Raw genomic sequence first — 15608 nt, forward strand, 5'->3', positions numbered from 1 at the left:
ACTATTTTTCTTGCTACTTTATCCCCTAAACGAGCATGAAATGTCCGTTACTCTCCTAACGTTATATCTGAACCAATCTCATTTAATTTTTTATTAATGGGTGTATCGTGAGAGTCATGCGACTCACTTTTGAAAGCTAAGCCATTTTTCCACCACTTGACAATGAAACAAGAGCAATATGCGTATCTTTGAGAGTATTGTGAAGTGTTGAAGAGACAAACTATAAGGAGCATAGTTTTAGTGGAGACTTTATATCCTCAAAAGTGAGTTACATAACTGTCAAATGACAGAAAATTGGATGAAGGTGGGTACAGAAATATTTAACGTGGTTTAGCTCATATATATTGTGCTAATCTTCTGGTGATAATGACGAACTAATCAATAGAGATTTCTCATTGATCGTCAATTACTTGTAATTTCTAGATACTATTGAAGCATTTATTTAGCAAGTTTTCGTATCTTTTTTATCTTCCTTGCTACATTAGGTTTGTGGTGCAACTGCCTAACTGGTAATAGTCTTTTAGAAAGTTAGGCCTTTACTCATTTGGAGAAAAGTTGTGTACAAACTAAAAATTAGTATATGATGTTTGTTATCTGCATATATGTTTCTCGTGTTCAATCATACTACATTGGAAAGAGACGCTTCCATCCATACCATAATTCCACAAAATATTCATAGAGACAAATGATCACTAGTGCCAAACTGAGACAAATGACCTTTGATGAATACGCTGTAAATGATTGCCACAAGTGGGGGAGGAAGGGCTATAGGAAATCGAAGCAAAATTCTTTAAAGAAAAAAAATATTAATAATAAATGAGATCCTCACCATCCATATGATTCACAAAATCAAACAAATAGTTAGTCACATGTATTACTTTGTTTATGGCCTTACAAATGATTTGATGAAATGGTAAGCCCTTGAGACCAGCTGAAATGGTAAGCCCTTGAGACTAGCTGAAATGGTGAGGGACTGTGCAGTAATGAGTGAGAATTATGATAGGTTCATGTTCGATTTTTTCTAACGTAATGAAGAAAAAGTGAAATGAAATGTTCTTTTTTGGTCAAAACTGCAAGAAACATAATCTGAGTATCCATAGAGGAAAGTATAATGTATGAATCCACCATCTTTATTACTTTGTTATATGCAGTTATATATAGATTAGAATTATTATTACGCTCAGAGCGATTGAGGATTTCTTGTTCTGGGATATGAATCATTCTAAGAGTTTGTCTGATCCTCTTCTCACAACAAGAAATCAAATCCAGCTGAGATATAATGTCATTGGTATAAAAAACCATTTGCGTGGGCAAACTTTATGCGACGAAATAAAACTCGTCGTGCAAAACAGGTTAGTGCGACAAAGGTAACATTCCGTCACTCAAACCCGTTGGAAATAATTTAATGGGACAAACATCTTGAGCGAAAAGTAGCTTAAGCGACAAAAAAAGTCGTTGTTGCGCAAAGGTTCATAGAAAAATGTGTGAATGCCTGTATTTTTTGCGCTAAAAAAGCGCAACCAATTTTTCATTGCACAAAGGTTCTGTCAGTTGTTTGGTCAAAGTGTTGAATGAATTATTTACTCCATTGTTTTGCACGATGAAGGTTTCATTGCACAAAGTAATTCGAATTCCTTTAAATAGCTAGTTTCGCTCTATCTCTTCACAATTCAATCCAAAAACTCTTTACTTTCACCAAATTATTATGCAAATTTTTTTTTTTGTTTTTCCATACACGATGGCGTACTCTGGTGGTCCCTCGTCAAAGAGAGTTCAAGGCAAAGGTTATGAGAAAGGTAATACGTACTAAATTTTGTTGGTTGTTTAATTAATTAAATATTTAAGTAAACTGATATAAGTTTTTATTTTGTTGGTAGACAAGAAAAATAAGAGAGCTGTGACATGCATTCGATACACTTCTTCAACTAAGAGTCGCTACCGAATCACTTACGTAGAATTAGTAGGATATCAGAAGTTGGATAAGGTGAACAAGTTTAGGGGTGATGTCGGGGTATTGGTGGATGACAAATGCGGAGTGAATTAGGAGTCTTGGAGAGATGTCCCTGAGGAGATAAAGACGGTCATGATCGATGCGTTAGCAGTACGTGTAAATTATTAATTAGTTAAATAATAATTTAGTTCTTTAGATAAAATATAACATTGATATGTATAATTTATTTATTTTTGCATATCAGCCTGATTAGGACATTGACAAAAGGGACGCAAATCTAATGAAGTGCATCGATGTTGTGTTCAAGTACTGTTTTCGGGAGTTAAAGATGTTGAATGTGACGCGATGTTGAACATGACGTAGAGTGGCATGGAGTTGCTGGCTAGCAGACGATTAGAATAGTTTTTTTTTATTAGTCTATTTATCATTTATTAAATAATGACACTGAATTGTTATTAATTTGGAAGAATAAATTTATATGGACTGTATTTATTTTGTTTCGTTTCAAGAACAGATTTCCAAAATATTAGAATATTGACATTATTTTGTTGAGAAACTATTTGCGAGACGGAATAAAATAAATATTTTCAGTTAATCGCGCAAAGCTTTACGCGACAAAACCTTTGCTGGATGAGATTTCGTTGCGCAAAAACATTGTGAAATAGTCAGTTAGCATTTCAGGCGTCGTATTTACTACGTATTACCACTTAACTATGCCAAGAAATTTTGGTCGCGCATAAAGTTGAGGGACGAGACTTCGTCGCGGAAATTGATGGTCGGTGGCGTTGAAGTCGTGGCATTTATTGCGTATTTATTTCGTGCATTGTGCAACGAATGTTTCGTCACTCAAAGGTTATGAGAGACGAAGTAAAGTTTTATGTGTTCTTTATAAGCATAGATTGTTTTGCAGTTTTCTTCACATTGTTTTGTACATCTGATGGCCGATAATAGGGATAATAGGAGAATGGTGGTCCGAGATTGAATAGTGGAAAGAAACAGCATTCCCCTGGACCCCATGATATGATGAAATATGTGGAGTTTGCTCATTCGATTCATTAGCAATGCAGAACAATTGTCCTACTGCTGAGTGGTGCTCTTGGAAATTTGTGCTCGAGGATGTGAAGAAGGCGGTAATGGATCAACTATTAGTAAGTGTGACAAATGTTGAAAATAATTAATTTTGTGAAATTGTTTTTTTATATGTTGTAAATAATTGTTTGCATATATATGTAACATTGTAACTATACTCTTGATGATATGAACGAAGAGTTGATGAAGTTGATGGAGAAGGCGTTGAAGAGGGGTTACAAGCAATGGTGTTATGACGTGGAGTGGAATGAAGGACCAGTGGAGTAGTTTTAAATTTATATTTTTGAGGACAATATTTATTTTTAATGTTTTATTTTAAGTTATGTATTTTGACTTAATTAGCGTTTAATTCATGTTTTGTTGTTTAAATAATTGAATTGTTAATTTACTTTATTTAAGTTTTCTATTATTTTTAGAATAAATATTATAATTGAATAATACTTTGTAATTATGAAATTTACATAAATATAGATTATAAAGATCTATGTTTACATAAATTTCATAATTATAATCAATTACATATATGTTCGTCGCTAAACATTTTACGTGACGAAATATTCGACGCAATAAGTATGTGCAACGAATTACTTATTTGTCTCGCATATTTCCTTTCGTGACAAAGTGTTCGTTGCGTAATGGCTGTAAAAAACGCGATTAAATTTACCACCAAATTTCGAATCTATACGTTTTGAGCGACGAAACGTTTGTCGCGTAAGGGTGAAATCAAAGGGTGATGACACCAGAGTCTAACGCGACAAAGCTTTCATCGCGCAAGATTTTTACTCCAGATGGTCAGTTTTCTGAGTCAGAGGATTCAATGCTATTGAATCAAAGAATCGGGTTTAGCTTCGTTGCACAAGGTGGCCAAGGTTCCTATAAATAACCAGTTTTGGTTTCCATATTTTTCAAACCTTTTTCCGGATTACAATTCCAATTGTTTTTCAAATTTAAGCATGATGGTCAACTCAGGTGCTCGTTCGTCGAAGAGGATGGAAGGCGAGAGTTCCGGAAAAGGCAATGCTCACTAAATTAATTATGTGCTTTCTATATATTTTATACTTTGCATTATTATTTTTAATATAAATTTTTTTAGTAGACAATAAAAAAAAAAATGCACCCGTGGTTAGATACAATTTTGGATGGAACCACTACCGAATCAATTATGAAGAATTAATGGGAATTCAGAAGTAAGATATGTGCAACAAGTTTATGTGTGATGTGTGGGTATTAGTGCGTGACAAATGCAATTTGGATTGGGAGTCTTGGAGAGCCGTCCCCTAGGAGATAAAGACACACTTAGTCGATGAGTTAGAGCCTGATTGGGACATTGACCGAAGTGAGCTAAAATTGATGAAGTGAATCGACAACATATTCAAATCATCTTTCTAGAAGTGCAAGTTTGATGTTGAACGTGAGGCAGAACTGAACCGAATACCAGAACCACCAGCGGCGGAATAGAATTTTATTTATGTTTTTCTTTTATGTTTAATTAAATAATAACATTTGGGTTTCAAGTTTTTATTTATGAACGTTACTTTTTAAAATGTGATTTTAAAGTTTTTGTTGAATAAAATATAATTGTAATAAATGATTATATTAATTAAATATGCATGAATGCTTTAATTAATTTAATAATTTTGTAGATTTGTTCGGGTGTAATTTAATACTTTGTTTAAAAAATAATTAACAAATAGGAATGAATAAAGTAATAAATGAAAAAAAGTACTTTATTAAGAGTGTATGTGATTTAAAAGGTTATCAGAAAACGCAGGACTGGCCATGAGTTGGTGCCAGAAGGTGGAATGCATATGTTTTAAGCGACGAATGTTTCGTCGCACACGGTGAGTAAAAAAGGCAATAAAGGAGAACAGATTTGGCGCCATGTACTTGAATGCACAGATTTTGCGGGACAAATGCTTTGTCGCGCAAGAGTGTGGAATTTAATTTAGCTTCCTAGACGTAAAGAGGTAGAAACTGCAAATTCATTGCAACTCTGCCTCTCCTCCCTCAACTCACTGTCTCTCCTCTCCCATAGCTCGATCACTCAGTCTCATGCTCCCACTCTTCATCACCTATATATCATTTGGTTAGCCAATTTGTTTTCAATATTTTTTTTTTTTTTTTGAAATTACACAATGAAACTAACAAAATTAAATTTGTTGTGTAGATGTTTTTTTTTTTTTTTTTTTAACGGCTATCGGCGAGGAACGCATTAGGAGGTATATTTTCTTCGCCTATTTTATTAACATTAAATGCAGTTTATTTATTTGTTTTTTAGCATTTATGTGATACAATTTATTTGTATGCGAACATTTTTGTACGAAGTTAAGTATTAACTTCGTACGTTATTTTCATGAAAACTTAGTTTCCCGTTTGAGAATTAGTTGGATTTCGCACATGGATGCGAAAGCATGATTGTGATCCAATTAATTCTTGAATTGTCCCATTTTTTGGATAGTTTGGGAATGCACAGTTATATGTCATAGTTTGCAATTCACATATTAGATTAGTACATGCTTTATTGGATGATGTGCAAACGTAGATGGGGGCAAATTTTTTGGGCTTAAGTCTCACGATTGTCATGTCATACTGCAATGCCTGCTCCCGATTGGTATTCGACACCTATTGCCAAAGGATGTGGTGAAGCCGATTCTATTGTTGGCGAGATTTTTTTCTCAATTATCTGCTAGGACGTTGCGAAAGTTTGATGTATAACAGTTACGCACTGACAGTGTCAAAGTCCTATGCAAGTTTGAACAAATATTTCTTCATTCTTTCTTCACAAGCATGATTCATTTGCTAGATGAGGCATTACTTGCCGGACTCGTCAACTATCGATGAATGTATCCAATCGAAAGGTATAAAGTCCTTAGTCATTAATTAATTCATGATCAATTGACGATTTAACTTATTTGAATCATCACAATTTTATTTTTGCAGATTATTGGGTGAGTTAAAGAAGAGTGTAAAGAACAGGGCGAAGCCGAATGATCAATTGTGGAGGCTTGGGTGGCATTTGAGACAAATACATTTTGTGCTATGTACTTACAAGGAGTTGAGACGTCGTTCAATCGACCACACCATAATAATGACAGTGGTGTGAGAAGGCAAAAACTATATATGTTTGCCCAAATCACACGACCATTTGGCGAATGAATACGAGGCAATTTGTTCACCGAAAGGGACATGCAAGTAGCTCAATGGTTCCTACTTAATAATTGCAACGAGATAATTGAGTACCTGGATGAGCATGAAAATTGATGAAGTGGAAACATCCTTTGCATTTATATGCCGTGAAGCACCGTGACCTGTTTCCTCGTTAGTTTCCAGACCAAGTAAGTTGTTTAGGTTTTTTTGTTGATTTTGTCCTAAAATATATTTGCATGTCAATTTTTTTGGTATAAATTAGGTGAAAAAAACTAAAGGAAACCAATTCTCCCAGATATACTGATGAATTATACAACTTGGCTATCAGACCTCTAAGTGCAGAACTGTACTCAGGGTGTCATGTGAACGGCATAAAATTCTTGGGAGTTGAGTGTGATGACAAGCTTTGTACTCAAAACAATGGTGTACATCTCCCATTAGCGGGAGATATTGCAAACATTCATTTCTATGGCAAACTAAAAGGTGTGGTCCAATTGTTTTACAAATACCGTTGCTAAGTCATCATTTTTAAGTGTCGTTGGTTCGATACAGACCTTAGTAGGAATGGGAATGTTAAACGGAATTATGGTTTACTGTCGGTGAACACTACTAGATGTTGGTACAGTGAAGACCCGTACATTTTGGCAACTATGGGCAAGCAAATTTTCTACATCGATAATCCAAAGGCCAGAAGGGGATGGAAAGTTGTTCAAAGGATTAATCACAAAGGGGTGTATGATATTCCGGACCGAGATCCTGATGCCAGCGACGATGATGACAACTTTGCCGACCAACTCCTCAAAACTTCGACACAAATTGGTGCAGACACACTTCGGGATACTAATATTGTCCAAGAACCATTTCAGGTAGTTGGAGGTCCTCAAATCGAAATTCCTATAAACTCAATTACAACTGATCTTGGAAGTTTCCCAAGATACAATCCACCTGAGGCTACGGATGATGTTGTTGATGTAGCAATCGATGAAGATGAATGGGAGACTGAAAGTGATCAAAGTGAAGATAGTGATATTTATTGTACTGAGGATGAAGATAAGGACTTTTGACTTATATGCAATGCAATTAAGTGTATTTAATTTTTTGTTTATAAACAAATTTTAATTTATTAAATTTTTAATTGGTTAAAGGATTTTAAAACAAAATTAAAGTCAATTCAAAGTGACGAACACTAGAAAGTCGTCGCGCATAACATAATAGCGCGATGAAAACAAGAAAATTCATCGCTCAAGGTAGGTTCGCGCGAAGCAAGGGACACATTCGTCGCACTTGGTGGTTTGCACGATGCAACAACTTCAATTCGTCACACAAGGTCTTCAAAATTTCCCAAAATCAAAATATGGATGCCTTTTTTTAAAATGTTGATTAAACATTGGGCAACAAAGAAGGGTGAATTGTCGCGCAATATTGTATTGTGTGACGAATGGGATAACTTCGTTGCTGTAAGTCCTTCAAAATTCCCAAATTAAAATGTAGGCGCCTTTTTAAAAACAAAAAATTATTGAATATTGCTCGACAAAATATTCTATATTTGTCGCACTTTTTACTTATACGCGACGAATGTTTTCCTTTTGTCACGCAGGGTTCTCAAATTAACCAAAAATAGGGAGGGTTTTTTTTTTTAAATTCATTCCAATTGAGCGATGAATGTGTTCGTCACGCAAAGTCCTTCGCATTATTAGTTCCAGATAGCCTTTCTTTCTCTCATTTTCCAAAACTTCTCAGTACTCCAACCATCTTTCTCAGTCGAACTCTATCTCCCTCCAACTCTCTCTCTCTCTCTTTCTCCCCCTCGAACTCTTTCTCTCCCTACAACTCTCTCTCTCTCCCTCAAGCTCTCTCTTCTCGCAACTTTCTCACTCCCTGCAGCACTCTCTCCTGCAAACTCTCTCTCTCTCTCTCACAACTCTGAGGTAATTGAGAATGTGATAATTGTATTGAATGTTCTTTCTAGACCTTACAATTTTTTACACGATCCTTTAACATAATATGTAAACGACACAAAAATAACGGGTTTTGAGTCAACACGATAACTAATCGGGTCGTTATCGGGTCACACGATAAGAACCCATTAATAACAAGTCCATAACAGGTTTACACGAATGTGACACACAGGTAACTCATTTCGACACGTTAAGAAAAAAGTTATTTCGATGATTTTAATTTTTTAAACTACTAAAAAAACTTACTATAAAATACAATAGCCATAGTGTATATGTACATATTGTGCATGTGTATTATTGTATTATTATTCTATATAAATTCAAAAAATTTAAGTTTTATTTATTTATTTATTTTTATAGTATACTATAGGCAAAAAATGAGATTAAAAAATTATAACACACATTAAACATAAAAATATCAAGTAATTTAAAAATACCAAACACATTAAAAGAAAATTATAATAATTATTTTACAAGTACAAAAAATGTAAAGAAAATATCCAAAGGCTCGTGATCGCATCCTCTACGCTTTGAATATGGGTACATTGTCATTTGGATTTTTAAAGTCACACAAACCCTCATGAATATTATTTTTAAAGGAGTTCAAAATAAATAAATTCATAATCATTAATGTATTAGTCTAAAAAATGTGAAAGCATATATAAACGTGCAAGGTTTCTCAACCTTGACGCGCAACTCCCTTCATTTTGCATATCCTTGAACATTTGGTAATTTATAGTAATGTACTGATATTTTTTCATTAGGCTCTTATTTTAGAGTATGTAATACTTGAAAGACTAACGGCTTTTTTTTTTATTTTTTTTATTTTATGTTTTGAAGTAATATTCATGGGATAATGTAGTATGTATATACTAATTTGGTATTATGTTTTTTTTTTTTTTTTTTTTTGATCAAATATGTCTTCCATTTTCATTATTATTGATTTAAAATATATTTTCTTTAACGGGTAAAGGGTCGGATCATATTACCTAATAATATTAACGGGTCGATTTCAGGTCGAGTCATATTATCCGTTTACATTAATGGGTGTTACACGAGACGACCTATTAAGATATCGGGTATCTCATGAAAACAACACAAACACAGAAAACACGACTTCTCTCACACACAAAATGTGATCTTCCGTTAGAGGAGAGAGGAAGGGAGATCCTTCTCTCTCTTACATCAGAGCAAATTCTAACCATTTATCTTAGACACCCGATGAGGTGCTTACATTTGTTATAATCTATCACTTCAAGGAAAGCTATCTAGAGATGCCAGTAGTACTATATTCCTACGGCTCTCATTGCATCTCAAGTAAAACCTTTTAAAATGAAATTCAAACAATATTACTTTGACACTTAGAAATCAGCTTAGAAGTGTTTATACACCAACAGTCCTTAGCAATGGACAACATTTTTTGTACCTGAAGGGGCAAAATCTTTTCCATTTCTTTTCTCAGGCGACGTAATCGGTGTAATTCTTTTAATATAACTACTTTTAAAACATAATTAAAAGTAAGAAAATGTGAAACTTATATGAGGACAAGTGCATTAATATTTGTGGTCCAGAAGTGAAATACACCACTTGCAACCCTTGGCTTCACCAGTGCCATAAACAATGACTTTCTCACGTTCGTCACGAGGATGAAACAGATAATCAACAAAAAATGCAACAAATGAGTTTGCACACACAGAAGTGTACAGAATTCTTGCTTCTTCCGTCTAGACTTGGCATTCGTGTTATGTTTTTTGTGTTCGTGTTATTTTCGTGATATAATCATGACATACCCGATATCTTAATAGGTTATGTCGTGTAACACCCGTTAAAGTAAACGGATAATATGACCCGACCCGAAATAGACATATTAATATTATCAGGTAATATGACTCGACCCGTTAACCGTTAAAGAAAACATATTTTAAATCAATAAATAATGAAAATCTAAAAAATAAAATTCGGTGAGTAGAATAAAACGCAAACGACAATTGACCGTTAAATTTAAATTTAAGGTTTATGGATCCTAGTGTCGGATTTCGGAGTTGACCTTTTCATGAAAGTTATAAAGCTTGTCATTACGAGTGACTGTATATATTTTTTTTTTTTTTACATTTTTCACACTCCTACAATAATTATTATTAATTTTGCACTCAAATAAATAAAAAAACTATTCATGAGATTTGGATTGTTTTAAAAATCTAAACGACCATGTAACCATTGTCTAAGCATAGATGATGCAATCATAAGCGTTTACATATGCTTTCACATTTTTCAGACCTGTAAATTAGTGATTATGAATTTTATTTCCTTTGAACTCCCTTAAAGATACTATTCATGAGGGTTTGTATGGTTTTAAAAAGGGAAATTTTATTTAAATCCATGTAACCTCTTTCTACACCCAACTTAAATTTTAAATGTTAATTGTCAGTTTTATCATCTTGCATAAGTATCATCAAGTACAAGATGAAATTAATAATAAAACTACAATTTATCAATAAACCCACATATTATAATTAAACGTTACCATCACTCCTTGTTTATCCTACGTTCATTCTGACTAAAACCCTAATAACTCTTATAGAGAAAAACAAGTTTTTTTTATCGATGGCTAAAACCCTATTTCCAGCAAGGATTGAGGAGTTGGATGAACCAACATCTCACTCTCAAACCATTCGAATTAAATAAACAACATATAAAACAAGCGAAAGCCTTGAAGAAGTACCTAAGTTACAGGCCACATCTTTTATGTCAATTGTCAACAACCTTTTATAATCATGGTCAGGTGATGTGCTCTGCACTTAAATCTTCAAGGAGTCCTCTTAAAATAAAAGGACCTGCATGAAAACTAGGAGAGAATTTATAGTCAACACAAATCGAAGTTCAGCACTGTGTTCAACATTGCCGGCCATGAACGCTCTATAGCTTCATGAAAATTTTCCTCCTTTTTCTTGCCTCAGCTATTGCAATTGCATCTGCAAGCAGGTACATAGGACCTAGAAGATTTTTGACTTTCGAACTTCTTTGAAAACAAAACTACTTAGTTTGAAATTTTTTTTTATAAATGGGTGTAAAGAGAAATTAACATTTTGAATTGGGTATGGAATGACATTTTAGGTAATAAATTTAGGTTTAAAGAGAGATTAATTCTTTAATTAAAAATCATATGGGTGTAGAGAGTAAGTTGGGTGTAGAAAGAGGCTACATGGGTTCAAATAAAAATTCCCTTTTAAAAATTTAAACGACAATGTACCCATCCTCAAAGCATAAAGGATGCGATTAGGAGCGTTTGCATATTTTTTTTCACATTTTTTTGCACTTGTAAATTAATTATTATAATTTTTTAATATTTTTGCTATTTGTAAATTACTTGATAGTTTTATTTTTAATGTGTTTTATATTTTTTAATCTCACTCTTTGCTTATAGTATACTATAAAAAGAACTAAATAAATAAAACTTCAATTTTTTAAATTTTTATAGAATAATAATACAAAAAATACATATTTAATATACAATATATACATATACACTATGGTTATTGTATTTTATAGTAATTTTCTTAGTAGTTTAAAATTTAAAATCATTAAAATAACTTTTTTCTTAACGTGTCGAAACAAGTTACCCGCGTATCACCCTCATGTAAACTTATTAAGGACCCCTTATTAACGGGTTCTTATTGTGTGATCCGATAATGACCCGATTAGTTATCTTGTTGACCCAAAACCCATTATTTTCATGTACTAACTAAATTAAACAGTTTGCGTGATGAGGGAGACTTTATTGTATAAGGCATTTTTGGGTCGCACAAATCGTCGCCCAAAATTTGTTGCACAAAGGTTGTGAAAAAAGACCTTGCGCGATGAACAAGTGCAAATTCCTGATGCACCTAAACAATTGTGCGACGCTTTAGTACTCGTCGCACAAAAGTTATACAGACAAAGGTTTTCGTCATATGATATAAAAGGGTACAAGTGTGCTTTGTGACGAGAAACTTCTGGGGACGTCAACAATTTGTCTCAAAAAAATTTGCACAACGAAACATGTAAGAGGCACGTAATTTTGCACGATAACCCGTCGGCGTCGCGCAAGTGTAATTTTTAATAAAAATAATAATAATAAATAGAATAAAAGAAAAATTATAAAAAATAAATTGATACAAATGACAAAAAAAAACAAAAAAAAAAGAGAGCAAATTAATGAATAAAAATAAATAAATTATAATATAAATAAAAATGTACCTACAAATACAAAGTTTTAAAAGAAAGCGGGAACGAAACTATGAAAAAAAAAAATGCAGAATAATCTATAGGCAAGTCGTTCGAAGGTGCTTGGTAATCTTGTTGCTGGTAGGGGTGGCGTTGGGGACAGGATCGAAGGTCGACGGGCCTGATTGTTGTGCATGCTTGATGTGAAGGGCTCTAAAGGTGGTGGTGCAAAAAAACCAGTGAGACATATTCCGGAGGAACTGAGGGCTTGTACAAGCATTAACATTTGAGACTTGTACAATGCCAGCTCACTCCTCAAGCCAGCCACTTCCTACGTCAAAGCCGTAACCTAGCCCTTTGACTATGAAGATGACGAGGCTCCACTCTCCCGCCGCCTTGCATTTGATGTGATATAAAATAGTACACAAACATAAACCATTTTTATGTAGTTGTAGTATGAATAAGCAGGGATCGTTATAGGCGGGGGATTAGAAGGGATGCTAATCTCTCAAATTTAAATTCTAAAACACTAAACTAGATTCAAAAACATAAAACTAGACTCTAATGACTTAAAACAAACTAGAATGACTCAAAACATCGCAAAACAAGCAAATTGACTCAAAACAGAAACTAAGGATGACTTTGGACGAATTCTAACTTACTTTGACTCAAAACACTAAAAGAAATAGATTTAAACAGGTCCTAGCTAAGTAAACACAAAATATTAAAGGGGGGGGATTGGTTTTGACGAATTTAAAACTTAAACAAACAAGTTACAGAAACAAAGTAAATTGATACGAATTTGGGTGAATTGATGGGTAATAGGCTAGCTAGAGGGTCCTTCTCCACACATGACACATATGCATACAAATCGATTTCCAATTATTATTCCAATAAACCATGAATGACAATCCCCAAATTAATTGTGAACTGCACAAATTAACTTTCAGATTTCCCTAATTTCGTTGAATTGGACTCAGTGACACAATCAAATTATTCTTATCAAGTTCTCATATGAACAACATGATAGAGATACATATCAAAGATCATTAAGTTCTATGAAAATCATAAGCATTGACAAGGCATTCGTAACCATGAAAAGCATGATACTCCTGCCATGGATTTACTTAACACAATTATGACTAGTGACTTCCACTACTTATAAATATAAGTTCATAACGATTAGGTGAAATTCCCTTATATTTTAGCATCAAATTCATGCATGCAAACTAAGTATGCATCCTTAATCAACATACAAGAATAAGTTATCAATCAAACAGATAAGTAAACCACATTCATGTTTTACGAAACAATAATTGGATGAAATCAATTCATATCACATATATGTTCATGGCTTTGAATTCTCCTCTAGCCAAAACAAGTTTAGCTCTTCATGTTCGTAATTAAACAAAGATAACTTACATTAAACATTGAAAATAGAAGATTGAATACACCTAGAAACGCTCCAACAATCCAAAAGTCTTGAATGGCAGATACGACTCCAAGCTATCATCTTTTTCCTTGCAAAGTTGCGGCACAAAGGTGTTTGGCTCTGAAAATAGGTTAAAGTATGTGGGTGTTGGCTGAGTGGTCTCCCCTTTGGTATGGCAGAATGTATTTATTTAAAAGGGAGAAGGGCACGGCATTAATTAAATTTTGGGGAAGATTTGCACTCTAAATTCTCAAGGAAAAAGGCTAATTAAAATCAAAATCCAAGAGGGAAAAGGGAAAGAAATGTGCGGCAGGATCTTGGAAGGAAAGGGAAAGGGAGTGCATGGCAAGACATGGGTGTTCCAGAAGGAAAGGTGCGGGACCCTTGTAGAATTAGGATTAAGCCTTCTAGAATCATATATTTAAGTGTCCTAATATAATTAGGGATCCCCCTAGCAACTGGAACTTAAGTAGTGTAGGATTAGGATTGGCTAAGATAAAATAAGGTAGTTTGGCTCATGTTTCCTTCTTTCTTGCTGAGCTCCATATCTTCTTTGTCTTAATTAACTCTTCCATCTCTTTAGCATATTCTTAGCCCTTCTTGAACTTCAAATTCGTCCATCCACCTTTCTCCACGCATGTGTTATCCATTCCCAGCCCAAAACTGCTCTAAAATGCTCCAAATTGCCTTTTCTTGCCACTTGAACCAATTGAACCTACAAACACACAAAAATAGCTTAAATCACTATAATAAATAGAAACTAACTCACTAAATGCAAGGAAATGGGCTAACAAAGTCGCATAAATATGCTCCTGTCAACTTCCCATCCCCTGACAATATGTCCCTGGCCTCCGACCGAAAGTCTAGTCCACGTCTTTGTCAGGATGTGAAACCCCACATCCTTAAGGGGATCCACAAACTGAATCGACATGTCCAAGGGAAGCTGGGAGGCGGACTCCTGAAGATAACCGCAGAGCCAAACCCAACTATCTTGTCGATCCTTGAACTTCTTCAAGCAACCTTTCACGAGAGCGACCTATAGATCATCAAACTGCTCAAAATATTGGTCCAGGTCACTCTTCCACTGCTTGTACCATTCGATGAAAAGCCGATTGAGGTACACCAACATATACTTGTTCATGTCCTCCAAATTGTAGTTTGTCTGCAATGTAACAAATATTATGAAAGTATTAGTAATAAAAGATAGTAATAAATATAAATATATAAAGTTTACATGAAAAGCATTAAAAAGGCGACGCCACTTACTGACAAATGATTGCACACTGTGTTCTTCATCTCCTCCGGCATTGCCTTCCAAGACTCCCACTGCATAGGGCAAAAGGTCCTCACGACGTGCCCGATGTCGTGGGCCAATGCACTATACTGCTCCGCCATTGGTGCTACTCGATGTCGCTCCTCGTATCCGATTATGATACGACCATTGGTCACCCGGGTGACCTTCGCCGTCTTCAATTGCCGACAAGGTCCCCGGGTGTTTTTCTTCGCTGTAAACAAATGAAAAAAACAAATATTAACCCAAAACTAATAACAAATCCTACTACAATTTCGGCATAACCTTCCCTATAATTAAAACATTTACCAAAACCCTGAAAATAACATAAACAATATACGTATCCAACACAATGATCACAACAGTTTAATAAAAGGTTCGAAACGATGACAACTTTTTAATCCTTACATGACATAACTTAACAAATTGAACCTAAAATAACAACATGGCAATGAGAGAGTAAATTAGGATTGTATACCTGGTTGTGTACCCGGGGAATCGGTTGTGGATCCCGATGGCGACATCTGGTCCGGAGTG

The 15608-nt window shown here is 34.3% G+C and overlaps 1 protein-coding gene across 1 annotated transcript in view; it reads right to left on the minus strand.

The window, feature by feature from the left end:
* Positions 1–9698: 9698 nt before the first annotated feature.
* LOC137742946 (isoeugenol synthase 1-like) overlaps positions 9699–15608 on the minus strand; it is a 28323-nt gene continuing 22413 nt past the window's right edge. Inside the window, exon 5 of the mRNA XM_068482882.2 lies at positions 9699–9869. Coding sequence (XP_068338983.2) covers positions 9699–9869 — 171 coding nt within the window. The remainder of the gene's footprint in view (positions 9870–15608) is intronic.

The sequence above is a fragment of the Pyrus communis genome, chromosome 11 (genome assembly GCF_041283825.1).
Source record: "Pyrus communis isolate YQ-2024b chromosome 11, ASM4128382v1, whole genome shotgun sequence".
Taxonomy (NCBI): Eukaryota; Viridiplantae; Streptophyta; class Magnoliopsida; order Rosales; family Rosaceae; genus Pyrus; species Pyrus communis.